At 31.8% G+C, this 24,990-nt stretch overlaps 1 protein-coding gene across 2 annotated transcripts in view; it reads left to right on the top strand.

The window, feature by feature from the left end:
• The first annotated feature begins 4,818 nt into the window (after positions 1-4,818).
• LOC132738570 (uncharacterized) overlaps positions 4,819-24,990 on the top strand; it is a 35,927-nt gene continuing 15,755 nt past the window's right edge. Inside the window, exons 1-4 of one of the 2 annotated variants that reach the window (XM_060726083.1) lie at positions 4,819-4,975; positions 9,456-11,037; positions 13,397-13,476; positions 23,409-23,579. In XM_060726083.1, coding sequence (XP_060582066.1) covers positions 9,720-11,037; positions 13,397-13,476; positions 23,409-23,579 — 1,569 coding nt within the window. In that variant the 5' untranslated portion in view covers positions 4,819-4,975; positions 9,456-9,719. Of the gene's footprint in view, positions 4,976-5,848; positions 5,882-9,455; positions 11,038-13,396; positions 13,477-23,408; positions 23,580-24,990 lie in introns of those variants that run through there. The other variant, XM_060726082.1, reaches the window with a different exon arrangement.

Below are 24,990 nucleotides of genomic sequence, written 5' to 3' on the forward strand. Positions count from 1 at the left end.
AGATTGTCTGAATGTGCCAGATAATTGCCTTCTTTCTGGCAAAGACAGACTTTTTAGGATGTGGTGAAAAGTATCAATTTTCATAGTTACAATTTATATATGATTTTATAAAGACTTAACATACTTTCTAGTGTTTAATATCAAGATTTAATCATTTAAAGGGGAGTTGCGCCATGGTTGAGATCTCTGAGCCTCTCATGGTATGAATGGTGGGTTTAAGCCCTACTTGGTTACAACCATGTTGCCTCAAATGGCATCAGCACTACACCACAGTTAGTTCCAGTTATGTATTAAACTTACCATTTAAATTTTATAGAGCTACGTCCCTCAAAAAAGAGCTCAACTAGCATTTACTGTCCATCTAATAAGACTTGGATCTACTCTGTTTAATTAGATCATATAACATTAGCATTTTGAAATTTTGAAAAAAAATATCTCGAATTAAAACAAGTCTAATTTCAAGTTTCTAACAAAGAATTCTTTAACCAGATTGCTATACTATTCTAGATCTTCTGACTTTGTAAAAAGAAGAAAGATTGAATTATTTTGCTTTAAAGGAATAATTTTAACTTCAGTTATAAGGAAATAGAGGTAATTTCAAGGGCCATTTATTTAAAAACTTGGGGTTTCTGGGAAAAAGAGCCCAACATCTTTTCTGTTTTCCCCATATTTCAAGTGACAGCCAATTTGACAAACTGATTGATTGTGCACTCTAACTAAATCTGTTCACATTTATATCAGAATTGATTCTGCCATCTTCCCCTAAATAAAAGATAAGGCGCAATAATAGGAAGTTTAGTAGTGGATTTAGACAATTTTCTTTGATTTGTGTCAAAACAAGGTTTTTTGAACAAGACATTTGAGTAAATGACATTCCTTTTTTCTTCCTCCAAAATTCCGTACACAGAACCATTTAGTTAATACAGCATGCAGTCGAGGATATGTTTAGAAATATTGACATGACGGAGGATATACCTCTTATGGTGTTAAGCTGTTAAGACATGCAATATCAGGCCAAGTTAGTTACAGGGATTTAAGACGCCTATTGTACGTGTCCGGTATGCATATTGATTTAGCTCCAGCAAATGCCTGTTACGTTTTCTGTTTTAGCCAATTAATGAATATAAGACTGTAACATCTGTTACCCTTTTGTGTTTTAAATATTCAAGGCAAGATTGACTTAACTATATGGGCTTGATGAATACAAGTTACAGCAGTTTTGTGTTGAATTCTATATTATAAAGATGATTGTAGTTACCATAAATGTATGGAAAGTAACATAGGTTTTATCTTAAATCTCCTTTCGTTTTTTGAAAGATAAGGAGCTTGAAGTAACAGTTGTTAATATATAAGTATGCATGATTGAAAAACTCAATCCTTTAATTCATTCTTATATATTTATGGTAATCATGAGTTACTTGCTTTACTTAATATCACAACGAATAAAGAGTTACAACTTTTTACATGCTGTGCTGTGTGGCATAACTATGCCGAAACCGAAATTTACTAGCCATTATGCAACCAGTAAAAAAGCCATGCCAGCTTGCACATCTGTGCCAGTATGTACCTTAATTCTGACCAGACTTAATTTCAATATAGCGGCAGAACTATACTGTTGGCACTCGGTTTCAACATTGTGATATTCACATTCTCTTGAATTAACAATGGACAATTTCTAATTCAAAGCAGGGCACTGTCAGTTTATATAACGGTTATTTAATAACAAAAAAATATATTTAGGAGCTATATGTATATTTAGGGTTAATAGCAAAACTATCTTATCTTATCCTATGAGACTATATTGAGATACAACTGCTCTGTGTTGTTGACCTCTTTATAATGACACAAAATGTAAGTTATATCATCATGTTTTACAATGTAACTGGTTTTTGATACTTACAGATGATATTACAGCCGAGTCTTTTATGTATTTATGAGAGAAAAATGATAGGCTCCCTCAGACTGTGAAGAAATGCGTAATTATTTTGTCAAGATTTTTTTTATATGAAATATGAAGAATCAATAGGATGGTCAAGTATCTTTTTGTCCTCCAGGAAAATTCTGACCAGCATTGTTACTCTGTACAAACTTCTTATTGATCTTTACACTGTTTCTTTCCACAGCCATCAATGAATGGTGCTAAATGATTACTTTTTGTTTGAGAAAGTTCTGCCGGAGACACTGACATTTTCGCACTTAAATATGCAAGGCATTATTGTTTATGTTTATAACAACAATATGCAGGTATTTGCACCACATTTTAATACTATCATTACATACTTGCATGTCAAGGGAATAGTTTTCTTAATTTTGTAGGGGAAAACATGTGTTATGGTTTTTGAACATTGTTTTAGGGGCTTCTTCACTGATCTATTTTAGTGTACTTCTCATCATGTAATTGCATTGGATATCAATTTGAAATCTCTCAGTTCTTTGTCTATGACTGCATTGTTGAATAGTTTTTCTTTATAAATTTTTATATATAAAGACATTTGTTCATGATGCATTACATTCACATTAACATTTCTTCTTTTGTTTGCTTCCAAACATACCTTGATGTGTTGACTAAACCATACTTTTTGTTTGACAAAAGTCACAATCCAAAATCTCAACAGTTTTCTTTTATGTATCAACATCAACAACAAAAAACCCACTATTTTCTTAAGTTGACAACACTTCAATGTTTTATCAGGACAAGAAAATTGACATTTACTGATGATTTCCCTAAAGCACTTGGTTAAATTAACTTTTTTATTTTGCTGTTTGACCTCATCCACCATATAGAAATCTTGATATATTAGGAAAAGAAGAAAATTATCAAAAATTTATAAATATCATAAAGTACTGACAGTATATTGGTAAATTATCATTAAAAATACAGAGAAATGTAAATAAATTAGTTTTTATATTGCCATTTAGTTGTTGTTTATTACACCAAGGTAGCAATGCATGACTCCTTCTGAAATTATTTGTAATTTAATAAATGATCATGTATTATAGAAAAATGTTGTATTTATAGATCATAGAGTCATCATATAAGTGTCAATATAGATCACTATTTAAGATTACAATAATGTGAGATGTGAAGAAAGGCTATGAATTTGATTGGCTGATGGAAAAACTTAAAATTTGAATTTAACCAATGATGGCTTTGCAGTTTGAAAGAACCAATTTGAATCTTATAGTTTGTTATGACTCAAAACCTAACAGAAAGATAGAAGATTTTTTTGTAACAGTTGTTTAAAGTTCCATAAATAAGATGATCTCTAATCTTTCATTATTGAAAACGATATTTTTACATGTTTAAAATGATAGTATTTACAACAGAACAAAGAAATAACTGGCTAATTTTATTGCCTTTGTTTGAGAAAGTAAAATGATAGGTCATAAACACAATAGGAATACAATTGTTGTCTAAAATTGTAAACATGTTTGAAAATGTACCTTCACTGTACAACTGCAATAACTGAAGTTATGCTAAAAAACTAAACAAAAAAAAATTAAAATAGAAATATTTTCTTATTCATGGCTGTTTCTACTAATTCATTGTTTTCATTAGGCAAGTCTTTTTCAATTGTTATACTTTACTGATTATATATGATATATCTTCACTTCTGTTTATTTTAAAGCAGGCCTTCAGCTTTTCTAACGATTGAATATGTTATTTTTAGATAAATCATTTCATACAAATCTGTCAATGATAAAATACATAAATAATGAGGAAGCCCCTCGATACCTCTAATTCTCTATATTCAAATTAGTAAAGGCGGACAATTCGATTCCGAATCTTTTATTTTTAGACACAAACGTCATAATTGACACATTACAAATAGCTGTCGGAACACATTTTTGAAGAAGGTTTAACAGTGATATGATGCACTTTTCCAAGATAAATGTACTGAAATAACACAAAAAAATGTTGTTTTTTCAACAGGAAATAAAAGCTGAAGGCCGCTTTAAAATAAACTTTTAAGTCTGTCTAAAATTCAGAGAAACAATGATCATTGTCCTCTTGAAGCTTTCGGGTCTTTATCAAACAACATTTACAGTAATTTGTTGTTATGTTCAAGTGCTTTCGGTGACAGTGCAGGTTGTATGTTTTACTTTATGGTCAATGGTGAATGTCTACTTATATTTTGTATAAGTATGTAGATATGTCCGACCTGACAAACTTGTCAGTAAAATGTCAAATCAATTAGTATGATACTACATTTACGTCAAATTTCTATTAATAATATATATTACACTTGCTTTTTATGCATTTCTTTTGATAGCTAGAAAACATAACAATGCATTTTGGCATCTTCCAAGTATTGATTTATAAATTTTTATGATAAATGATAGGGGAAAAAATGACCTTTTGTATGCATGTTATGAAAATGGTCCTTGTTCAGTTTAACAGTTTATTTCTTTGTGAATTTTTGTCTAAATTTAATAAACATGAACAAGAAAAAAATTAATAAAATTTAATTATTTACATAAAATGAGATGAAAAAAGAAAAAAAAACATTTACAAAGGAAAAGTAAAAACTTATTCTAAAAATTGCTCACTGGAAAAATTGTGCTTTAATGTCGCATTTCATATTTGATGTTTTATTTAGTGGCATTTAACCAATAAAAGAGGTTACTGATTTGTTAATTATTATAAATTGAAATTTTTCTACCTGTCATTAATCAGGTTTAGTTATCAGTTAGCTGTCGGCAGTGACAAGTTATGATTTGATATGACTCAATATTTTTTGCCGTGTTACCTGGGCCGTGTCCGGACAGTTCATTTCCTTCAATACACAACGTAGTATTATTAATGTCGTAGTATTATTAGTGTGTCGTGACAGTCAATGTTTAGTGAAAAGAGTGATAAATGCTGTTGTATAATTGATAAACATGAGAGGAAAATAATATGTGGAAATGTGTTTAAACCTCAGGCCTTTGTTGTAATTATGGATAAAAGAAAATATTTTATTTTTTCAAGGGGGTGAGTTTTGTTAATATGCAAATTACGTTGATTGACAATAAGAGGATTAGATTTTCATAGCAATTTGTTCACATATGGTTCAGAAGTTACAGTTTTCTTTAGTTGGCTGTATTTTTGTACTAAACTTGTCATGTTTTGATTATGGAAACTGTTTTATTATGTTCAGGGATCATTTCAATATTGAGCATTTAACAGTTATTAATATGTATTATATAAGAGTAGTCTGCAGGTTGTCCTGTCTGTATAATAATAGTGTGACATATTGGCACAATTGTTTAAAGGGTTAATAAAGTAACTTCTAGAAGATTTCAAGAAGAATATTGATTCCGAGCATTATTTTGAATGCATATACATATAGATCATTTTCTTCCTCATGGTATAACTTCCAGTATAATTAATGGAAGGATTTTTTATTTAAGAAAGATTTTTAGAGAAATGTTGTTTCATTTATCAAAATATCTATATATATTTGATTATGTGATAAATACTTCATGCTTATACCGAAACATGCAAATAAATTTCATTAAAATTGTTATGTAAATTTACATTATTAAGAATATTTAAATATCTTGCGTGTGAATTTAAATGTTAATGAGTTGTAATCATATGACTGAATTACATAAATGACAGATTTATTAACTAATGACGTTAACAAATGGCTAAATTTAATTCACCCTAAGACCCTTCTGCTATGATTTTACAATAGCATAGTGTTGCTTATTCAGGAAATGCATTCAGAATAAAGTGTGTTTAAGTAGCGTCCCTTAGAAAAACTTTAAAAAATTATATTATCTGTATTTTAAGTAGCGTCACTTTCCTAAAAGATGTTTAAATAGAGATTCGACTCAAAATCATCCGAGATTGAAAGGAAGTGTTCACTCCAGGACTATGCCTTGTGTTTTAAAAGTATATTTCATTTTCGATTTTTATCAAGCGTTAATAGTGAATACTGTTATTTCGATATATTTTGTCTTTTTAAAGAATATGTATACTTCCTGCATTTATTTGGTAAAACTTATTAGTAACCACAGTGATAATTTTCGGATTTATAATTTTTGGAAGCACTGAAATACAGGAAAATTGCAGTGACAGATATAGGCCATAGGCAATAAAAATGGAATAGGAAAGTAATGAAGATGGTACAGAAATGTTTGTCTGGTTTGTTCCATTATATATTCCATTAATGGAAATGCTGAAGATGTGGAAAATATGCTAGCTATCTCTATTGTTAAAAGTTGTATTTGGAATTTTGTGTTCTGTCTAAGAATAACTTATTATAAGTGCACCACAAACACATTAAAAACACGTTAACAATTTGAGGATGTAAAATACAGGAGAGAGTACATGCAGATTAGATAAAAAGACTTAAGTCAGTGTTGTTTGTTTTTTCTTCAAGGCTGATTTTTTTTAATGATTTAATGATTTAAATATTGAATATTATTACTTTTTTGACTTTTGTATATTGCTGACTAAATGTACTTTAAAGTTCAGTAATATTTGTTACCTTTATCAGACTTACAGACCTATATTCAAATATGTACGATATTCTATCTGTTCTAATTATTGAATAATATGTGAATACTACTCAAATTATTAACTTTTTCAATGTTAGCAGCAATGCCACCTCAGTTTAGAGTCAGGCCAGCTTGCACATTTTGTGCAGGCAAGCATTGCTATATTTACCCACCTGTTGCTGAATTTTAGCATTTTGATACAGAAACCCCCTTCACATTAACATAATGGACTGTTCCAAATATACAAATTAAGTCGGGTGGGGTGTTCAGGGTTAGCCATCCATTAATTTATCTCAAGAAAGATGAGTTTAATCTTGTTTATTACTAGTAATAAGTATTATATATATTTTATCTTGTAAATAATAACAAAAATATATGACTTATCTGTTATTTATGACTTGTAAAAGCTATCTTTATTTGTACTAAACCATTAAGTAGAACTGATTAGGGATGGCTTTCCTAGTAATTTTCTTGGTCTGTTTTTTTTCTCGGATATTTCTGGACGACTGGTTTTATGACAATCGATGCATTTGCGATTTGTATTTGCTTAATGTCTCTTTTTTTTTTAATTGCTGGGAAATTCAATCTGTTCAAATCACTTCAAAATACTTCCCATGTTTGCTTCCATAGACAATAAATCTTTTAATGTGATGTTTTCAACAAGAATTATTACTGTGCATCTTTATTAATTTTTGATACCAATTGATATATGATTTTTGATGCACTAACAACTACTGATTAAACCTTCAAAGGTCAAATGTTTTAATTACCAAATGTCCAAATTTAAATACTTTTAATGTTAGAACTTAAAATAGATTTTGAAATTGTTGAGCTTTAAATAGCATTGCATGTTTGAATTAAGTACTCTGGCTGCAATTTTGTGTGATTTCAATGATAAAGCCTGAGTTTAATTTAAAAACTGCATCTTTTAGTCTAGTATATATAGATGTCATAAGAAGTCTGTTATATCTTGTTATTGAAAATTGAGTTTCAAGGCTGTTATGTTGAACTTTAGTATGAGAATTAAGGCCTATCTTATGTGGGAATTTAATGGAATGACAAGCAAAAAAATATAAAAGTTATGTAACCTTCAAGTACCAAATTCAAAGTAACTTTCCGAAACAAGAAGTTATTCAATAAAATAATCCTGCAGTGCTTGATTAACAAAGTTAACTTACTCGGATGAAGGTTGATCGTTACAATGTTAATGGCTGCTCTCTAATTCATAGCCTGCATGGCAGTAACAGGCTCTACCCTATTATTATGCAACCAGTGCATACCAAGATAGCTGGCACATCCATGACAACTGATCATGATGTTCACTATGACAGGCAGTACATGTTTTGAAAATTTGAACATGCAAAAAGGAATGGTTTTGTCCAAATTGAAGGATGGGCATGTTCATTTATGATATTTAGTGTGGTAGTGGTAAATGTTACTGAAATATTGCAATGAGTGGCATTCGGGGTCCTCCTCTATAGCTATAAAGTAGCTTTATGACCTTGACCATGTAGATTATTTTTAAATCCCATTAGCTACAAGGAACAACTGTTATATTAACTATGATGCTCAGAAAGTGACGCCAACAAAAGACCGTATCTAAACAAAGTAAAGTGATTTTGCTGAGTAATTTAGCTGTTGGCAGTTTTTATACGATGTCAATATTTAATGCCGAAGCCCTTAACAGTACTTCTGTCTGATTTCAAGGAAAGATAAGGCAAAAATACCCTATAATTGCTACGGTAAACTCCGGCAGAAACCTTTGTTCTTCTGATAATTCCCAGAGCGCCTCTTTGAAGCTTTAATTGAACCTGTTTATGTTTTTAACTAATTTACTGGATATTGATTATGCAATAAAACTCAATCGGAACTCGACAGATTTACTGAGGCGTTTGACAAAATGGATTGTCGTATTGTTCTAAAAACATTATATTTTCTAATGATTTTATCAGCTTTTTATTACAAAATATAAAAAAAGTTATAGCTAGTTATAGTCATTTAGGTTTTTTATTTGGTGGCATTTTTTTCATTTTTTTTTTTCACTTAAACAAAATTTAATGGTGTGAAGTGATTGTATTACTAAAAGGAATTTATGGCATTGAAACGATAGTTTTGGAGACATGACATTGATAAAGACAATTTTATCATGTTGGTCTATATCATCGATAGAAAAAATTTTGAATGGAAAACGATTCTACTGTTTTTACTAAAAGAAGGTATAACATACTGAATGAGTTTTAAGATAATAATGACGAGCTTCAAATCAGATATTGTAAATATATTTATAACCATTTTATATAAATGTTGTACATTAATAAACAATTATAGTAATTGTCCTTTAGTCGTAAATATTTTCATTAAACGTTAACTTTATTATGCAATTTACATAAAGATAATAAATTACAGGAATTGAAAAACACCCATGTTCCTTACATATCAATGAATTAATGAATTGAAATAGGTTAAATGATAATAATTACTACATTTTTTTGACTTTTCCCTAATATTGATGAATGGTTTTGTCCAGATTGAAAGATGGTCAAGTCTACTTAAGATATTAAGGGTGTATTGCTAAAGGGAAATTAATGACATTACTAATTTAAAATATATATCAATACATGCAAAGATGAAACATTATTAAATTTAAGTCATGACATATGTTGATATTGATGGTTATAGATTGATTGATGACCAATATGTTAGTTGTAACACATGACCTGACATGGTTGTCATAATTTACAGATGCATTTATTTGTCATGTTTCTTGTGTATTGAATTTAATGTCATCAAAGATGAGAAAGTAGCTATTATTGATAACCTCCTTAGGGGGAAAACACTTGTTATAATTAAAATGCATGCAGACTCTTTGATGTAATACTGGAAAGAAACAACTTTTTGTTTTATTGTTATTTGCACAATAGGCGTACACATAAGGTTGTTATATTATGTCTGGTGTCTATTTTCAGGGAATATTCAACACTGGACCATACCAGGACCCATTTTCACACTTGAGAGATTACACTGATGAAGATGATGATGATGATTATGACTCCCAAGATGTAACAAGTGGGGGTGAGGATAGCTTACCAGGTCTCGGTTACCGTGGTGACTTTATCCAGTCACCACCCTTATTGGATAGCAGTTCACTGTCCCAGTCATCAGATTTTGACAAGAGTAGTGGTAAGGATAGTGCAGTTGCTAGTGAATCGGAGCAAAAGACCAGCTCAGATATGTCTGAAAACTACCAGGATCTGTCTGTCTCAACAAGTAGCGACTCGGAGAGGGAATTTCTACGTCAAATCAAGATGAGAAAACATGACAGTCGTGATATTGGTTATGGAAGTGAAAGTCAGTCAGATGAATTAGATGGTCGCTACAAAGGAATAACTTTCTCTGGCATCAGTGGAAGGGTAAGGAAAACTTCGACAAAATGTGGCGATTATTATGCCACAGTTGCAGTAGATACCAGTTCCACTGATAAAACAGAAGGATGGATTTCTACAAATCCTGATCATACTTGTGATGAATCAGATATCAATGCCCAGATCCAACATGTTCTTAAACAAGAGGAGCCAGAAATGGAGGATATACGTTACCTGATTGATCAGGCAGACATTATGGTTCAGCAGGGAAATACTTTTAATAAGTCATTCTCCCCCCAGCGTACAGTAGCCAATAAGGGCGATGTTGCTACAGATTCTCAACAAGAATCATCCTCCTCCTCTTCCGGAGCAAGAGAAATGGTTGATAAAGGTGTTGGAACTATCGAGAGTTCATGTGATGCCAGTGATGAAGAAAGTGGTGAATCAGATGGTCATCAAGAAGATGGAACGGAAACTATGGACAGTGTTATAGCCAGTGAATACACTTCCGATGAAATGAGAAACAATGTAAGGGACTATTCAAAACTGCCAAAACTTTATGATACAAATTCTTTAAGAACGAAATTGAAAGGAAACAGAAAAGATCGACCATGGAGTGTTATTGAAATGACAGATGTGATGGGTCAGAAACCATTATCTAATTCTGATAGTGCTATTGATAAACTGACTGCTTTCAGCGACTCAGAAATACCTTCAAACAAATCTCGGAAATCTCAATCATTATCACCCACACTCTCTCGACATCGAATACGAAAGGCTCAATGTGTTCAGAGGCCAGTTTCTCGAGATTCCATCCTGAAAAGATCTCAAATTGGGGCAAAAAGAAAACTAAATCTTACCATACCCATTAACCAGCATGACAAAACATCAGGGACCGAATCATCGCATAGTGCTTCATGTATAGTAACTCCAACAAACAATGTTTATATTGAATCTGTACATATGGAAATAGAACCAAAGTCAAATGATGTAAACTCAGAGACATTAGAACTTAACTCAGAGATCAGTGCCTCAGGTGACGCCAATGTAGTGCCTTTAACAGAAACATGTACATCAGATGATGAGGCTCTGACACCTGTGTCAGGTAAAAGTGGACTTATATCTACATTACAGAATGCCAGGTTCAGATCCAGTGGTAGTAGCCAAGAGGAGACAGATACCCAAGGTAAGAATGATTTAATCTTTATTATCCTCCTGATACATATTTTATTGTTATATGTAAGCACTAACGTTATATGTAAGCACTAACCTTGGAGAACCTCTATTACATTAGCAGGAAATTCAATGTTTTTTACCAAAGAAGGCATTCTATAGAATTTTTCACAGAAATTTACAAAGTTATTCAATTGACTTTCTTGTATGAAGGTTGATGGTTCTTCAGGTGCCCTCTGATATCATAAAAAATTATGTCATGAGAGGCATTTAAAGTCTTTCTCTAGCAGAAAAGCTTGAAGCTTTATGACCTTATTAAGTGTAGATGCAACTTATAATAAAATAAAAAGCAATGTAGAATAGAAGATAAGTTTTGTTATATCTTTAAAATCATAATTCAATTTTCATGTTGAGGTTTCATGATTTATTTTTGCTGAAGATTGTTTTGAAAGATTGAGATTTTGAGGATAGGCAATTATGTAACAAGAAAATTATAGAATTTTGATTATTTTGCTATCTATTTTTGGAATAAATTTTAACTCTCTTACAGAAAATCAGGGAAGACAGTTTTTACCCTAGAGTTTTCTTATTTTCTCATCATTCTAAGTGGGTAAAGGCAGAGGAAATAAATCATTCTATATAAAGGGAAGAAAGACAAAAGCCAAAGTTTTCATAAAATATCAGTTTTGAATTTTATGTTAGGAATTTAGTATATTTTCATAGTGTTAAAGTAATCATAGTACTCTCTTTGACGACAAAATTGACTCTTCATGAAAAGGCAAATTTATATGACCTAACTGAGGTTTTTTCACATTCATGGACCGAAAATATTTTGTATAACTGAATGTTGGTCTGGACCCAGAACACAAGAGGTGTCACTTACTCTGTTTCCAAGAGATAATCAATTTTATTCCAAATTAAAAATTTTACAACACTTTTCACACAAATTGGCCCAAAATCTCATTTCAAATTTTATGATTTTAGCATTAAGGGCTTAGAAGTATATTTCTTTGGGTTTGTTTATTTTGTTTTGGTTTTGTTTTTTCTTTAGTCTGAACTTATTTTAAACGTGTGTGTCTGCAATATTTGAATTCTTATCTTATTTTAAAGTAATGCATGTTTAAAGTAGGAAATATAAAACTGACATTTGATTTTATATCATCAATTTGCTATTGGACTGAAATCATGTAAATTTTCCTGGTAAATTGACAGATTTAGATGGAAATGTTGGGAAACAAAATTTTATTGTGCCTGAAAATTGTCAATCATGTAGAAGATGAATGTATTAAATTAGGTTCTATTTTAAGTTTTCAGCTCTTTTTAAGAACAATTTTGCATGAAGTTTTCTGTTGGTAAATTAACTTAGGAATTTTGTTTCCATGTAATTTGATATTGTTTTTTCCCTGTAAGATGCTAGCAAATATATTTACTTGTTCATGCTTCCAGAATGGAACCAGGCAAACCTTGATTGTAGACTTTATTGTTTGCTGTATAGTTATAATACTTTTATTGAAATTTTATTTTTCCAAATTTAAAGCAAAAAATATTGCGTTCAACACTGAAATTCAGCAAGAAGTGTTAAAGGCACATGTGTCAGAAATGAATATTTTTTTCTGTCCTTAAAAAGAGGAAACATGAGTTTTATTATGTTGCAATAATTGTTTTAGATCGTGTTTGAGGCTTATCACATAAAGAAAGTAGCCCCAAATGTGAAGTTATTTGTAGTAAAGGTAGTAAAATGTAAAAAAGTAGTGTTTTGACTTCCATACAAAATAATAAACCACTAACCGCTCTTATTACCCAGAGAAAAATAATAAGTAGAGTTCATGTACCCTTTGGCATAATTTTCAATCTTGTGAAGGGTCGAAAGATTTTAGAACATAGACCTCAGAATTGGCACTTTGTTGATACTTAATGATTTTAATGTCCTTTCTTTAACAACAACTTTGGTTGTAGTAAACAATGGTTTTGATTTACAGGTGACAAATTGAATGTCTTGTTAGTGCAATACAAAAGAAAATGCAAGACTGGGATGAGAAATTGTAAAAATTGCATGGTTTGTACTTTAAACCACTTGCCCTCTGACTGCTGTAGGTTTGAATCTTGCCAAGGACTCGGTATTCTATCATGTGAGGAATCTATCCAGCTAGCTTACAGAACATTGGTGGCTCTACTCAGGTTCCAAATTTTGCCTGAAATAATGCACGAAGGGGCACCTAAGGTCTTTCTGTACTAAAAAAGCTGGGAAGGCATCACATGACCTCTACTATGTTTGTTTGACATAAAACCAAACAAAAAATAAAATCTACAAATGAAACATACCATTGTCACATTTTACATTACATAATGATGTAATATTTTTTTACTTTTAGCAGAGCGTACTGTCGCGTCAGAGATTGATGACCCTAACAATGATGGGAACTTCTCAGAGAATGCCTGGGACAATTATCAGGTAATTTTGTCTGTTTTGGTAAACTCTTCATTCATTATTAGCTTGTCAGAGGATAAACTAATACCAGTAATTCAAATGCAGTGTAACATTGACAAATTGGGCGTCAAAACAGGAGAAAAATGATTATTGATGAAACACTTTCTTTTTTTTTTTCTCGTGATTTTTTTTTTGTCTTAAGAAATATGGAGTATTCAATAATTTCTGAACTATGGACAGAAAGAGCAAGAAGTTTATAGTTTTTAACAGTTTACTTATAGCTTTCCATTATGTTTGAATTAAAAAAAAAGGCATTTTAAATCATCTTGTTGGTGGGGGTTGGAAGAAAAGATAGAGGTTTAGCATGTGTTAGCCATATTAAGTAGGTGTATAAAATTGGCAAGAAATGTTGCATATCATGCTTACAATGTTCACAAATAAGAGATAATTCAAGGTTTAAAATCAATGTATTAAATATTATCAAGGTTATAGACAGTCCGCCCACTCAAGCCACACATTCGTAAAAGGTTTTAAGAGATTGATATTGTTACGAAAACTTCTCTTTTGTGAAAAAGTTTTGTTCATTCACTTTTTTCGCTTAAAAGTAAACCATTTCTCTATGCTGGTAAAATGAACAAGTCAAGTCCAAGTGAAAGCAGGATTATATTTATTGCAGTAAATCAAAATAATGCATCATTTTATTCTCTATCAACAGTCAAAACCAAAGTAAAATCCTTAACAACTTCAACAAATACATTTCTGCAATTACTAACTAACTCAACTCAACCAACTCCAACTCACTCCAAAACTCCTCAAAAACTCCAAAACTCCTCAAAAACTCCAAAACCAACCCAGCTAGAAAAAGTTCCCAGCTTATATACCCTTCTGTTTGCGCAGCTAGGGTGGTGTGCAAAAGTAGACTGTTGCGCGACCTCTTATTGCGCGACCTCTCCAGTTTTACACACAACTCATTGCGCGACCTGAATGTTGCGCGACCTTTTAAAATGCTGACAATGCCTTAACAATGTTCAAAATGGCCTGCAACTGGTTCAGGTATACAGACTGTTGTACAATACAAACATTAGTAAAAAATACATAATAGTTATATAAATTTACATGTTTGAACACTCAATAGGATAATAATTATCTGTCCAATAATGCATCTTAATAGTGCAAAATATACTTGCAGTAATAAAGATATATGTACTATATATGGCTTATAAGACCAATACATTTACTACTGATTGACATTTCTATAAACTTATAATACTGACTGATAATTCATTAAACAACAGAAATATAATCTCTCCAGCTTTACAACATACAGCTCAACATTTGAACCAAGTAACCTGTAACATAGATAAAGCTGTGAGTAAGGAATCCCATTCATAAAATCTGATATGACCAAATTATGCTTTTTGTTAACAACAATTGAGATGCTGAAGGGCTAAAAATAACTTAAACCTTGTACTTTTAGTCTGCGCGACCTCTTATTGCGCGACCTCTCCATATTTGGAACTAGCATGCCTGGGAAAGCTGATTCTGCGCGACCTTTCCTATTGCGCGACCTTTAGTGTCGCGCGACCCTTGTCTGCGCGACCTTTCCAAATTTGGAATGAGGTATGCTCATAATCTAAAAATAACTGAGCTGTGCCAATATTCTGGACTGTTGATGACTCAATTGTTTTACAACAAAAATGAGTAAAAGTTAACATAAACATTTTAAACCAGCTTAGAAATGTTGTCCAGATTTACCATCCTAAAAGAATACTCTTCTAGTAAAAGATTAAGTTCAAATTTCATAACACTCTCCCACCTTTGGACTTTGCTTACTCCGGAAGCAAAACCAATTAATTTACACATGTTAAATTTTTAAATTTGAAACAAACCTTGAAAACTCTTTTAAGTGAAATTGAAATAATAATAAAAGAATAATATTGGTACTTAAAACAATACATGCGAAAAACTAACTAAGTGTTATATGATATTATGCAGATTAACATAAGCAAAACTAAACAAATTAACAAAAAGCATAATGGATTTTTATGAAAATATAAAACATAAGTATTCTACTGTTCAATTAGATAAAAATCCCATAAAACAGTTTTCCCTGTCTCTTCAATTTAATTCACCAATCTCCAACACACTTTTGTTAAGTTCAGTAAGACATTTTAGAAAGCACTCATTGCTTGTTTTTTTTTCTGTTTGAATATGTTTAATTAATTTCTTTTTGAATGTGCGAAGTTAAAGTTCTTTGATAGTCTTGAATGCAAGCTGCACTATTGTTTATTTCTTCCTGTAATATTAATTGTGTTTTATTTACTTCTTGTGTTAATATGTCAATTTTCTTTTCAATGTTTTCCAAACGTTTTTCAAACTGATATTACGGCTAATGATTTTAGTGTGAGTCACTTTCTGCCGCTTTGTCGGATGTGGAATATCCTCATCATTAGATAAGTTCAGTTGTGGTATACGAACCTACCCAATTTGAGAACTTATACACTTTTTTCAGAAGAAATGTCATCATTTGGGGTACAGACCTCCTGCATGTGATGTCTGTGCCATATCCTTCTCTTTGGTGGCATCACTTAAATAATGTTATCCGCAGCATCCAGACTTAGGCGCACTTTTCTCTTTCGGTGCCCTAAGTCTTCTCACCAGAAAAAAAATTTCTCACAACCACGAAATTTCTGTTCAAATTTGCCTGAGAAACGCTCCCAGATACAACGCAAAAACAAACAAGAAATTCCGCACTGATGCAGAACAGTCCCTAAACTAAGTCGGCAGGAACACCTTTTCCTCTGACTCGCTTGACTTTCTTAGACACCAATGGAACCACGTCATCAAAATCTGCAAGTTCCCGACCACTGTTCATGCTTTTTTCACACATTCTTTACAACCTCCACACGGAAGCTCACTTAGAATAGAGTGACCACTATAACAAGTAAACGAACAAGGGTCACACGGAAATCCTCGACAAAAAAGTCAGCATTTGCATGCTTAGTTCCCTTGCGATGCCTCTAGCTTAAAGTCATATTGTGATAGCACTTCAAGCCATCTAGCCATCTGATTTTCTGGTTCTTTGAAGGACATAATCCATCTTAATGAAGAATGATCACTTCTTCCACTTAAGAACGAACGTCCTAAAAAATACTGTTTAAAAACATAGTAACAAAAGTTAACAACTGCCAACAGTTCCCGACGTGTTACACAATAGCGTCTTTGAGCCTTATTCAGCTTTTGCTCGCATATGCTATTGGCTTCTCGATGCACTCTCCAAAGTTTTTCACTAAACTGCATTTGTGACAAAACTCCTCCTATAACCGAAATTCGACGCATCGCAATCAAGTATGAATAATCCATCATCTTGAGGGTATGCCATGACTTCATCACCAGTCAATGCACTGCGGTAAATCGTCGAAACTTTTCTGACATTCATCAGACCATTCAAATGGTTGTCCGGCCTCCAACAACCTATTTAATGGCCTAGCTCTTGTGGAAAAAATCACGAAATATATATCCTGTAGTAATGAACAAAAACCAAGAAAGGATCGCAGAGTTGTTAAATCGTACGGCCTTTCCCAATTTGCAATACAAACTAACTTTAGACTTTGAGGGCTTTTCCCTCCTTACTAACTACATGTCCTAAGAATGACACTTAAGTTTTTAACAGAAAAACATTTGCTTGGCTTCAGTTTCATTCCACACTCACACAAACGCGTTAAAACTGTATCAAGCCTATCTAAATGTTCTTCAAAATGTGCGGCCAAAAAATAATCAAATCGTCAAGGTATATCAACAAAATTTCCCACTGAAGACCCTCTCATTAACTAATTTCCATACATCGTTGGAAGGTTGACGGTGCATTACATAATCCGAACGGCATTACAAATATTCAAATAAACCGAATTTTGTAGTGAAGGCTGTCTTTGGGCGATCAGCTCCTCATCAACTTCAATCTGATAATAGGCTGACAAAAATAAAAGGCACGAAAAATATAATGATCCCCCTAAACTTTCCAACAATCACTAATATTAGGTGGGGTAATGTCTTTTTCTGTTACGTTGTTAAGTGACCGATAATCCACACAAGGTCGTGTTGTTTTCCATCACGTTTTCCTAAATGGTTGACGCCCAAGGAGAATTACTTTCCTGAATAACATTGGCCGCTTAAAATGATCTTTAATTATTTTCTCCTTCTTCATTTGCGAAAAGCTTTTGGTGGGCGGCCTAGGGCGTTGCTTAATCAGGCTTTGCTGCCCAGTAAATTGATGTTGTGCTTTATTACAGATGTAACGACCGAAAATCATTTGGTGACTTTGCAACTAACAATTTGAATCTTAATCAAAAGATTCTTAACGTTTCCACATCTTTGATCATAATTTAAGATTTTTCACTGAATTTTCATAAGCTCATTTTAAATGAGATGGAAAAGCTTTTGAAGTCACAACTTTTCATTAACAAAAACATCATTTTTCTCAAAAAAAACTAACTTTTTCAGCATTCTTCATATATTCCAAGAGTAGTATTAGCTTCAAATTTTTAACATTTTCATTGCTAATATTTTTTAAACGAATTGGGAACCAACCTTTTTTAAAATGGGGGTTGACCGGTAGGGCCCAACAATTAACTTTTTCATATCTAACCTTTTTTTAAAGGCGTAAAATTTTCCAAACTCGGGTTCATTTTTCCGCCAGAAAACTTCCTTTTATTTTTAAACCACTATTTGTGGTCAATGACTGACTTTGAAATTTTTAACGCTCATTTGAAAAATGAAGATTCCATAACGTAGGATACTTTTTTCCCTTTAGCGCAACCCTTTTCTGCCTTAAAAAAAAATTATTTTTTTGAAAAATCAAGACCCAAAAGCCTCTTCTTGAATTGGTGCAATTTAAAAATTGAACTTTAAAAATTATCCTTATGAATTTTAAAAATATCACAGTTTTACTAAAATAGGGGATACCCTTTATTTTAAAATCAAAACTTAAAAAATTTGGGGCAAAATTTTTTCCAAAGTGGACGAATATCAGAAGGCAAACACTATGATAGATATTAGAAGAAACAATAGTAACAACTGCTCCAGTATCTACTACTAATTTGCACTGATATCACCAAATTTCAACAGGTAATAACAAAGATAATCCATTGCAGGTATCATTAAAATGATTTTTTATCACTTTTTCACTATATTTTGGACTAACGCAAGGCCGTCTGCCTTAGTCCACCTAGTTTTCCGCTTTATTTTTATCACTCTGCTGACTCGTGCAATCACATGCATAATGACCTAGATTATGACACTTATAACACTCAACGGTAGATAAATCCCTTCTTTTGAATTTTTTCTGGCTGCATATCTTGCTTTTTTTAATGACAGACAGAATCTCATCAAATTTTTTATCTATTTCTTTCTTGAAAGACAAAAACTGCTCTTGAGAACATTGTTGTTCCCTTGACGAACCATTCGAACTTTGGTGTTTGCCTTACTTTCATCCTTCAAACGTATAGTACGTCTCCAGAATCTCGCGTGCATTTTTCGATACTGTCGGATCCTTCATCCCTATAGCCAGAGCCATCTGGGAGTCACCCAGACCTCTAAATAAAATGCCGTAAACAAATTTGTACCAATAGTAATGATCATCTGCAGTTGGGTAGCCCTTTCGAAACCAGACGCTTTTAATATCTGCAACATACTCCACGAGTTTTTTTCCCTTGAGTGAAGCTTGACATTTTCGAGCTCCATCAGATAAGAGGCAGTAGAACGTCTTTCTACAAATCTTGCTGCTAGACATTGCCTCAAGCTGTGTGTAAGATTGTTGAGTTTCAGGACTGACCTGGTTGAAATACAAACTCTGCTGCATCGTCCCTCAGACTATTCAAGCAAGCGAAATGCCCTCTCTTTATCACTCCATTGGCATGTTTCAGCCAACACAGCAAATTGACGTATGAATGCGGTGTATGATGTTTTACCATCAGAAAAAAAAAGAACCTGGTTTGGTAAGTGGAACATTATAAATCCCGAGAATTTCTTTGGTTACTTTCTCGTAATGCAATGTTCTGCAGGCGACTAAGTTCAACAATCTCTTGATTGTAAAATATTTTGTAATTCATCAATTTCATTTGTCAATGCTTTGATTTGTCTGTCTCTATTTCATGATGTGTATGATATAGACTGTTAAAATTTTCCTTATCTCTTCGAAATTGTTCATTTTCACTTTCTAAATTTCTTGTAATCCAACTTTTTCGGTTTGTAAAAAATATTGACAGTTTTCAAATAATTTCTCAAATATTTGCCAATTGCATTAAGTTAAATTAGCTTGTAAATCATCATTTTCATCAAATTTTTTCTGGAAAGTTGTTGACGTAAATCCATTGTGAGTTCTGAATTTTGTTCAGACGTGATGCTGATGCAGATCTATGCAGATTTCTTAGGTCCCATATTACTGACTTTCTTTCTAAACCCTGAGTGTCATCGTCTAACATAGGAGCAGCGTAATTTTGCATTATATGATTTTAATTCACTGATTTCATTATTTTTCATTTCTAAAAATTTCATTCACTTTGTTCAACAAAAATCACTAAAATGCACTTGTTTAGATTTTCACTATGACTAACTAGTTCTTTGGAGATATTTCCTATTTCTAAACAGCACAAAGAAAAAAAGTCTGACGCAATGATTCTAATTCCTTTTTCCATTTTTTTGTAAGTCCATTCACTCAAAAGTATGAAAAAATCAAAAGTCTTTATCCCTATGCTGAAGCATGTTAAAGTCTTTAATCAACGACGCTGCCACCAGTGTTACGAAAACTCTTCTTTTGTGAAAGTTTTGTTTATTCACGTTTTTCGCTTAAAAAGTAAACCATTTCTCTATGCTGGTAAAATGAACAAGTCAAGTCCAGTGAAAGCAGGATTATATTTATTGCAGTAAAATCAAAATAATGCAATGCATTTTATTTCTCTATCGAACAGTCAAAACCAAAGTAAAATCCTTAACCAACCTTCAACAATACATTTCTGCAATTTACTAACTAACTGCAACTCAACCACCCCACCACTCCAAAACTCCTCAAACTCCAAAACCTCAAAAAGACTCCAAACCACCAGCTGAAAAGTTTCCCAGCTTATATACCCTTTTGTTTGCGCAGCTAGGGTGGTGTGCAAAAGTAGACTGTTGCGCGACCTTTATTGCGCGACCTCTCCAGTTTGCCACACAACATCATGCGCGAACCGAAATGTTGCGCGACCTTTTAAAAAAATGCTGACAATGCTTACAATGTTCAAAATGGCCTGCAACTGGTTCAGGTATACAGACTGTTGTACAATACAAACATTAGTACAAAAAAATACATAATAGTTATATAAATTTACTATGTTTGAACACTCAAATAGGATAAAATTATCTGTCCAATAATTTCATCTTAAAAGTGCAAAATATTCTTGCAGTATAAAAATTATGTCTTAAATATGGCTTATTTAAAAACCAAAAAATTTATACTGATTGAATTTCTATAAACTAAATTGACTGTTTCATTAAAAAACAAAAAATTTAAATTTTCCAGTTTTCAAAAACACTAAATTTAAAAATAACCCCGACTTGATAAAACTGTGAGTAAGGAAACATTATAAAAATTTTAGACCAAAAATGCTTTGTTAAAACAAATTTAATGCTGAAGGGGTAAAAAAAATTAAAAAAAGTATTTTGTCTGGGACCCCCTTATTTCGGACCTTCCCTATTTTGGGAAATGCGCCCGGGAAAAACTGATTTGCGGCCTTTCCTATTGGCGCCTTTGTGTCGCGCGCCCTTTTTGCGCGACCTTTCCAAAATTTGGAAAGGGTTGCTATAAATTAAAAAAAATGGCTGTGCCCAAAATTTCTGGGTGTTGTGACTCAATTGTTTTCACAAAAAAGAGTAAAAATTGGCCCCAAATGGACTATAAAAACCCGCGTGGGGGCTAGGGGAGGTTTTTATTAAAATTTTATGGGATGCTTTTGGGGGCCCCTTTTTAAAAATTTGATTAATTACCAAAAAATTTTAAAACCTTGGCTGGTAGGTCATTTCTTGATTAGTTGGCCAAAAATTTTCAAAAAAAAACTTTTTTGTGTGTTTCTGGAAAAAAAAACTTTGGCTGTCAAAATTTTAAAAATTTAAATTTCCTGGGGGGCCAAGTCATTAAAGGGCATGAAAACCCTTTAGTAGTAAACGTGCCCCCCGTGGCGTGTTTTTTTCGTTTAGGAGATTTGTCAGACGTTTATTTCAGGGAGGGGATTTTCAGCGCGCCCTTTTGTGAAAAATTTTAAAAAAAAAATAAAATTTTTCGATCTTACTTTATCAAAAAATATTTATATCCAACAAATTTACAATAATCCATTAATCTATGATTTTTTTTTAATTTCAAAGTAACTGATTCAACTTGTATTTAAATGGTTTAAACTTCATGAAAACAGTAAAAGTAACTTCCAGGTATATTTCATTTACACTATATTTTTGTTGTAAATATCTTGTAGTCAAAATTACATTTCACAAATGCTTTATCATTTGTATAAATTTTTTATATATTAATAGTTTAAAAATATTTTAATTCCTGTCAAGATCATTTTTTTAGCAGTTTTTTCTTAAAAGAAATGTCGCCATGTAAGGCACATCCTTTGGATTTGGACATAGTTGTCTGACTTGATGAAAAACAACTGACTTCAAAAATAATATCTGGACAAGATGGCTTGATAATGTCTTTTAATTAATCTGATTAATCTGTGAGTTATATAAAACATCCATTAAACCTCTCCTGTGTAAAATATGCTGTTTTGTTTACATTCTCTCTGCAGGTTAACACTGCATTCTATTTTTAGCTCATGGTTTATAACAGACAGTTTTACATCACTAAATAGTCACACCCACAAATACTCGCTGCCGCGGCAGCGAATGTTGCCCCTTTAACATAAACATTTTAACCAGCTTAGAAATGTTGTCCAGATTTACCATCCTAAAAGAATACTGTTCTAGTAAAAGATTAAGTTCAAATTTCATAACAATATATTAAGAAATGATAGTTGTGCCAAAAGAGGAAGAGTGATAAAATTCAATGCTTCTCTGTTGACTAGGGTAAATGCGTTCAATTACTTGCCAAAGTGGTGGCATGGCCAAGTGGTGAACACGTCAGACTAGTATTTCAATGATCGCTAGCCACATGGGTGCAAACCCCGTCAGTGGCAGGTTGTTGTTTCCTTGAGCAAGAAACTTTACACAGTATTGCTTAGAATTGGTTGGTTCCAGGAACAGATTTAAGTGTGTCTATAAGCTAATAGCTTTCTATACAATCGGACACTAAAAAAATTCTTTATAAATTAAATACTATGTGCAATCATCTCTAGCACCTTATGTGTACTTTCTTTGGGTATGTTTGAACATATATTAACCTCAACATTTATTACATGATATGATTTTCAAAAAAATTATAGAAGAGATAGAAATTCCTGGAAAAGGCTTCTTGTAATGATGGCACTTGCTGGTTTTCAAAATGCATGTTACATACTAAATCCCCCTATCTGCTGCTTTTAAATAATAATTGCATTTATGGTATCATGCAAAAATTAAAACAGAAAAAGGGAAGACAAAATAATTGGGGGGGGGGGGGGGAGTGAAGCCATAGTTTTATTTGATAAAATATGTGTTCCCTGTTAAACAAAAATCATCATTATTTCAAATATATGCTGCATCATATTTCATGGTTTTTACAGTATAACCAGTGATACAATTCTATTAACATTAGATTTTATTTTTTTCAAAGTTAAATTTGATTTTACATTCCTTTGATAACAAGGGCAACATTGTTAATAGAGGTACTGAGTAAAATATCAAAAAAACAAAACAAAAAAAATGATGATTAGAAAGTTCTATAGGGAATATATATACATGTATGTAATAACCTCCATATTTTAATTTAATTTAAATTCTGGTTCCAGGCTGCCTTATACCCAACAGGAAGTGAATCTCAGCCAGAGGATGCATTGACATGGGAACCAGGGGAGATGGAATTTGATGATGAGTTTAGTCTGCCCCAGTCCACAATCCTTGCCACGTTGCTAGCCAGGAGGTCTGAGGAGGAGTCATACACCGGTGTTACACCAAAACTGGTAAGACGGTCCTGATCCTGTTGTATATATGTCAGAAAGTCATCTGTATCTATCACATTTCTATTGTTTAAATCATAATAGGAATAGCCAAAGTATAGTTCTAAAGTCTTATCCCTAAGTCTTCATTCCCTTATCATGTTTATCTGTTCTCAGTCATTTACAAATCAAGTCATTGCAGTTACTTTATCTGCAGAACATTTAATTTGATATGCTTGTTTATTTACTGAGTGTTTGAAAAAAAATTTGTCCAGTATTAGTCTTTGAAATTATTTTGTATCCAATAAAATTGCAAAATTTCAAATAAATGGTCAAAGAAATGATAACTTAACAAAGCTTCTTTTGCTTATATATTCTAATGAATATATTTTGCTTACATATATTCTAATGAATATATTAAGTGATACTGTACATTTGTTGTATATTGTAATGTTTTTATTCTGTAGTATTGAAATTGTAATGTTCGGAATTCCATTAAACATGCTATGTGTGTAATTTCCTTCATTGTAATGTTCTGTTCTGTCAGCACATTGTATTCATATCTATATAGAAATAATCAGCTTTTTATTTCAATATTTCCGTTATCTTATTATCATGAAACAGTAATAAAAACTCAAAATGAAATAAAACTTCTCTACTAGGTGTTGAGATAGGTTATAAATTAATTCTACAAATGAAGTTGAATTATAATAATCTTTTATGCCTTCATGAATATTCAATGCATTTAATGAATTCTCAGTATTATTTTGGTCTTACCATATTAAACTAAGAACAATAAGATATTGTATAAAATGTAAGTTTAAATAAAAGGTATTTTTATGCATGCTTTAGGTCTTATATTTTAAATATATAGAAAAAAGATCAAAGTGTAAATTTTTTATATATATGCAACATTTTTGTATGCTTTACAATAACTTGATTAATTTGAATTTTAAGGATTTATTATGTAGAAAAAGGTTAATAATTTGAACGAAAAAAGTTTATAATCTTTTGTTAAGAAATGATGTAGAACATATAAATTGTCCTTATATGGAAAATTTTTAATTTTGGCCAACCTTTCCATGTAGTAAACCTCGAGCTATGTATTAACACAACGTAAAAGTAAATGTAAACTGTTATTGAATCACCTGGTGGAATTTTAAAGAGAAAAAATGTATTTTAGGCCGAATGAGGTAAATCTCTTTATATATTGTCATAAAAATTTTTTTCAAAAAAGGGAATTAAAAAGTTTTGATATAAGAAATGAGCAAGGTTTGATTACAAGGGTGGAAAAAGGGAAAAAAAGTTTTCAAATTTTGATTATTGAAATTTTGTTAAGACTGTAATAATTTTGTTTTTAAAAATTGTCATTTTAAATTATTATCTAAAAACATAAAAAGTTCTCATTGGCTTTTTTATTTTTAAAAAAATTTGA

Source organism: Ruditapes philippinarum, unplaced genomic scaffold (assembly GCF_026571515.1).
Source record: "Ruditapes philippinarum isolate M1 unplaced genomic scaffold, ASM2657151v2 ctg298_1_1_1_1, whole genome shotgun sequence".
Lineage (NCBI taxonomy): Eukaryota > Metazoa > Mollusca > Bivalvia > Venerida > Veneridae > Ruditapes > Ruditapes philippinarum.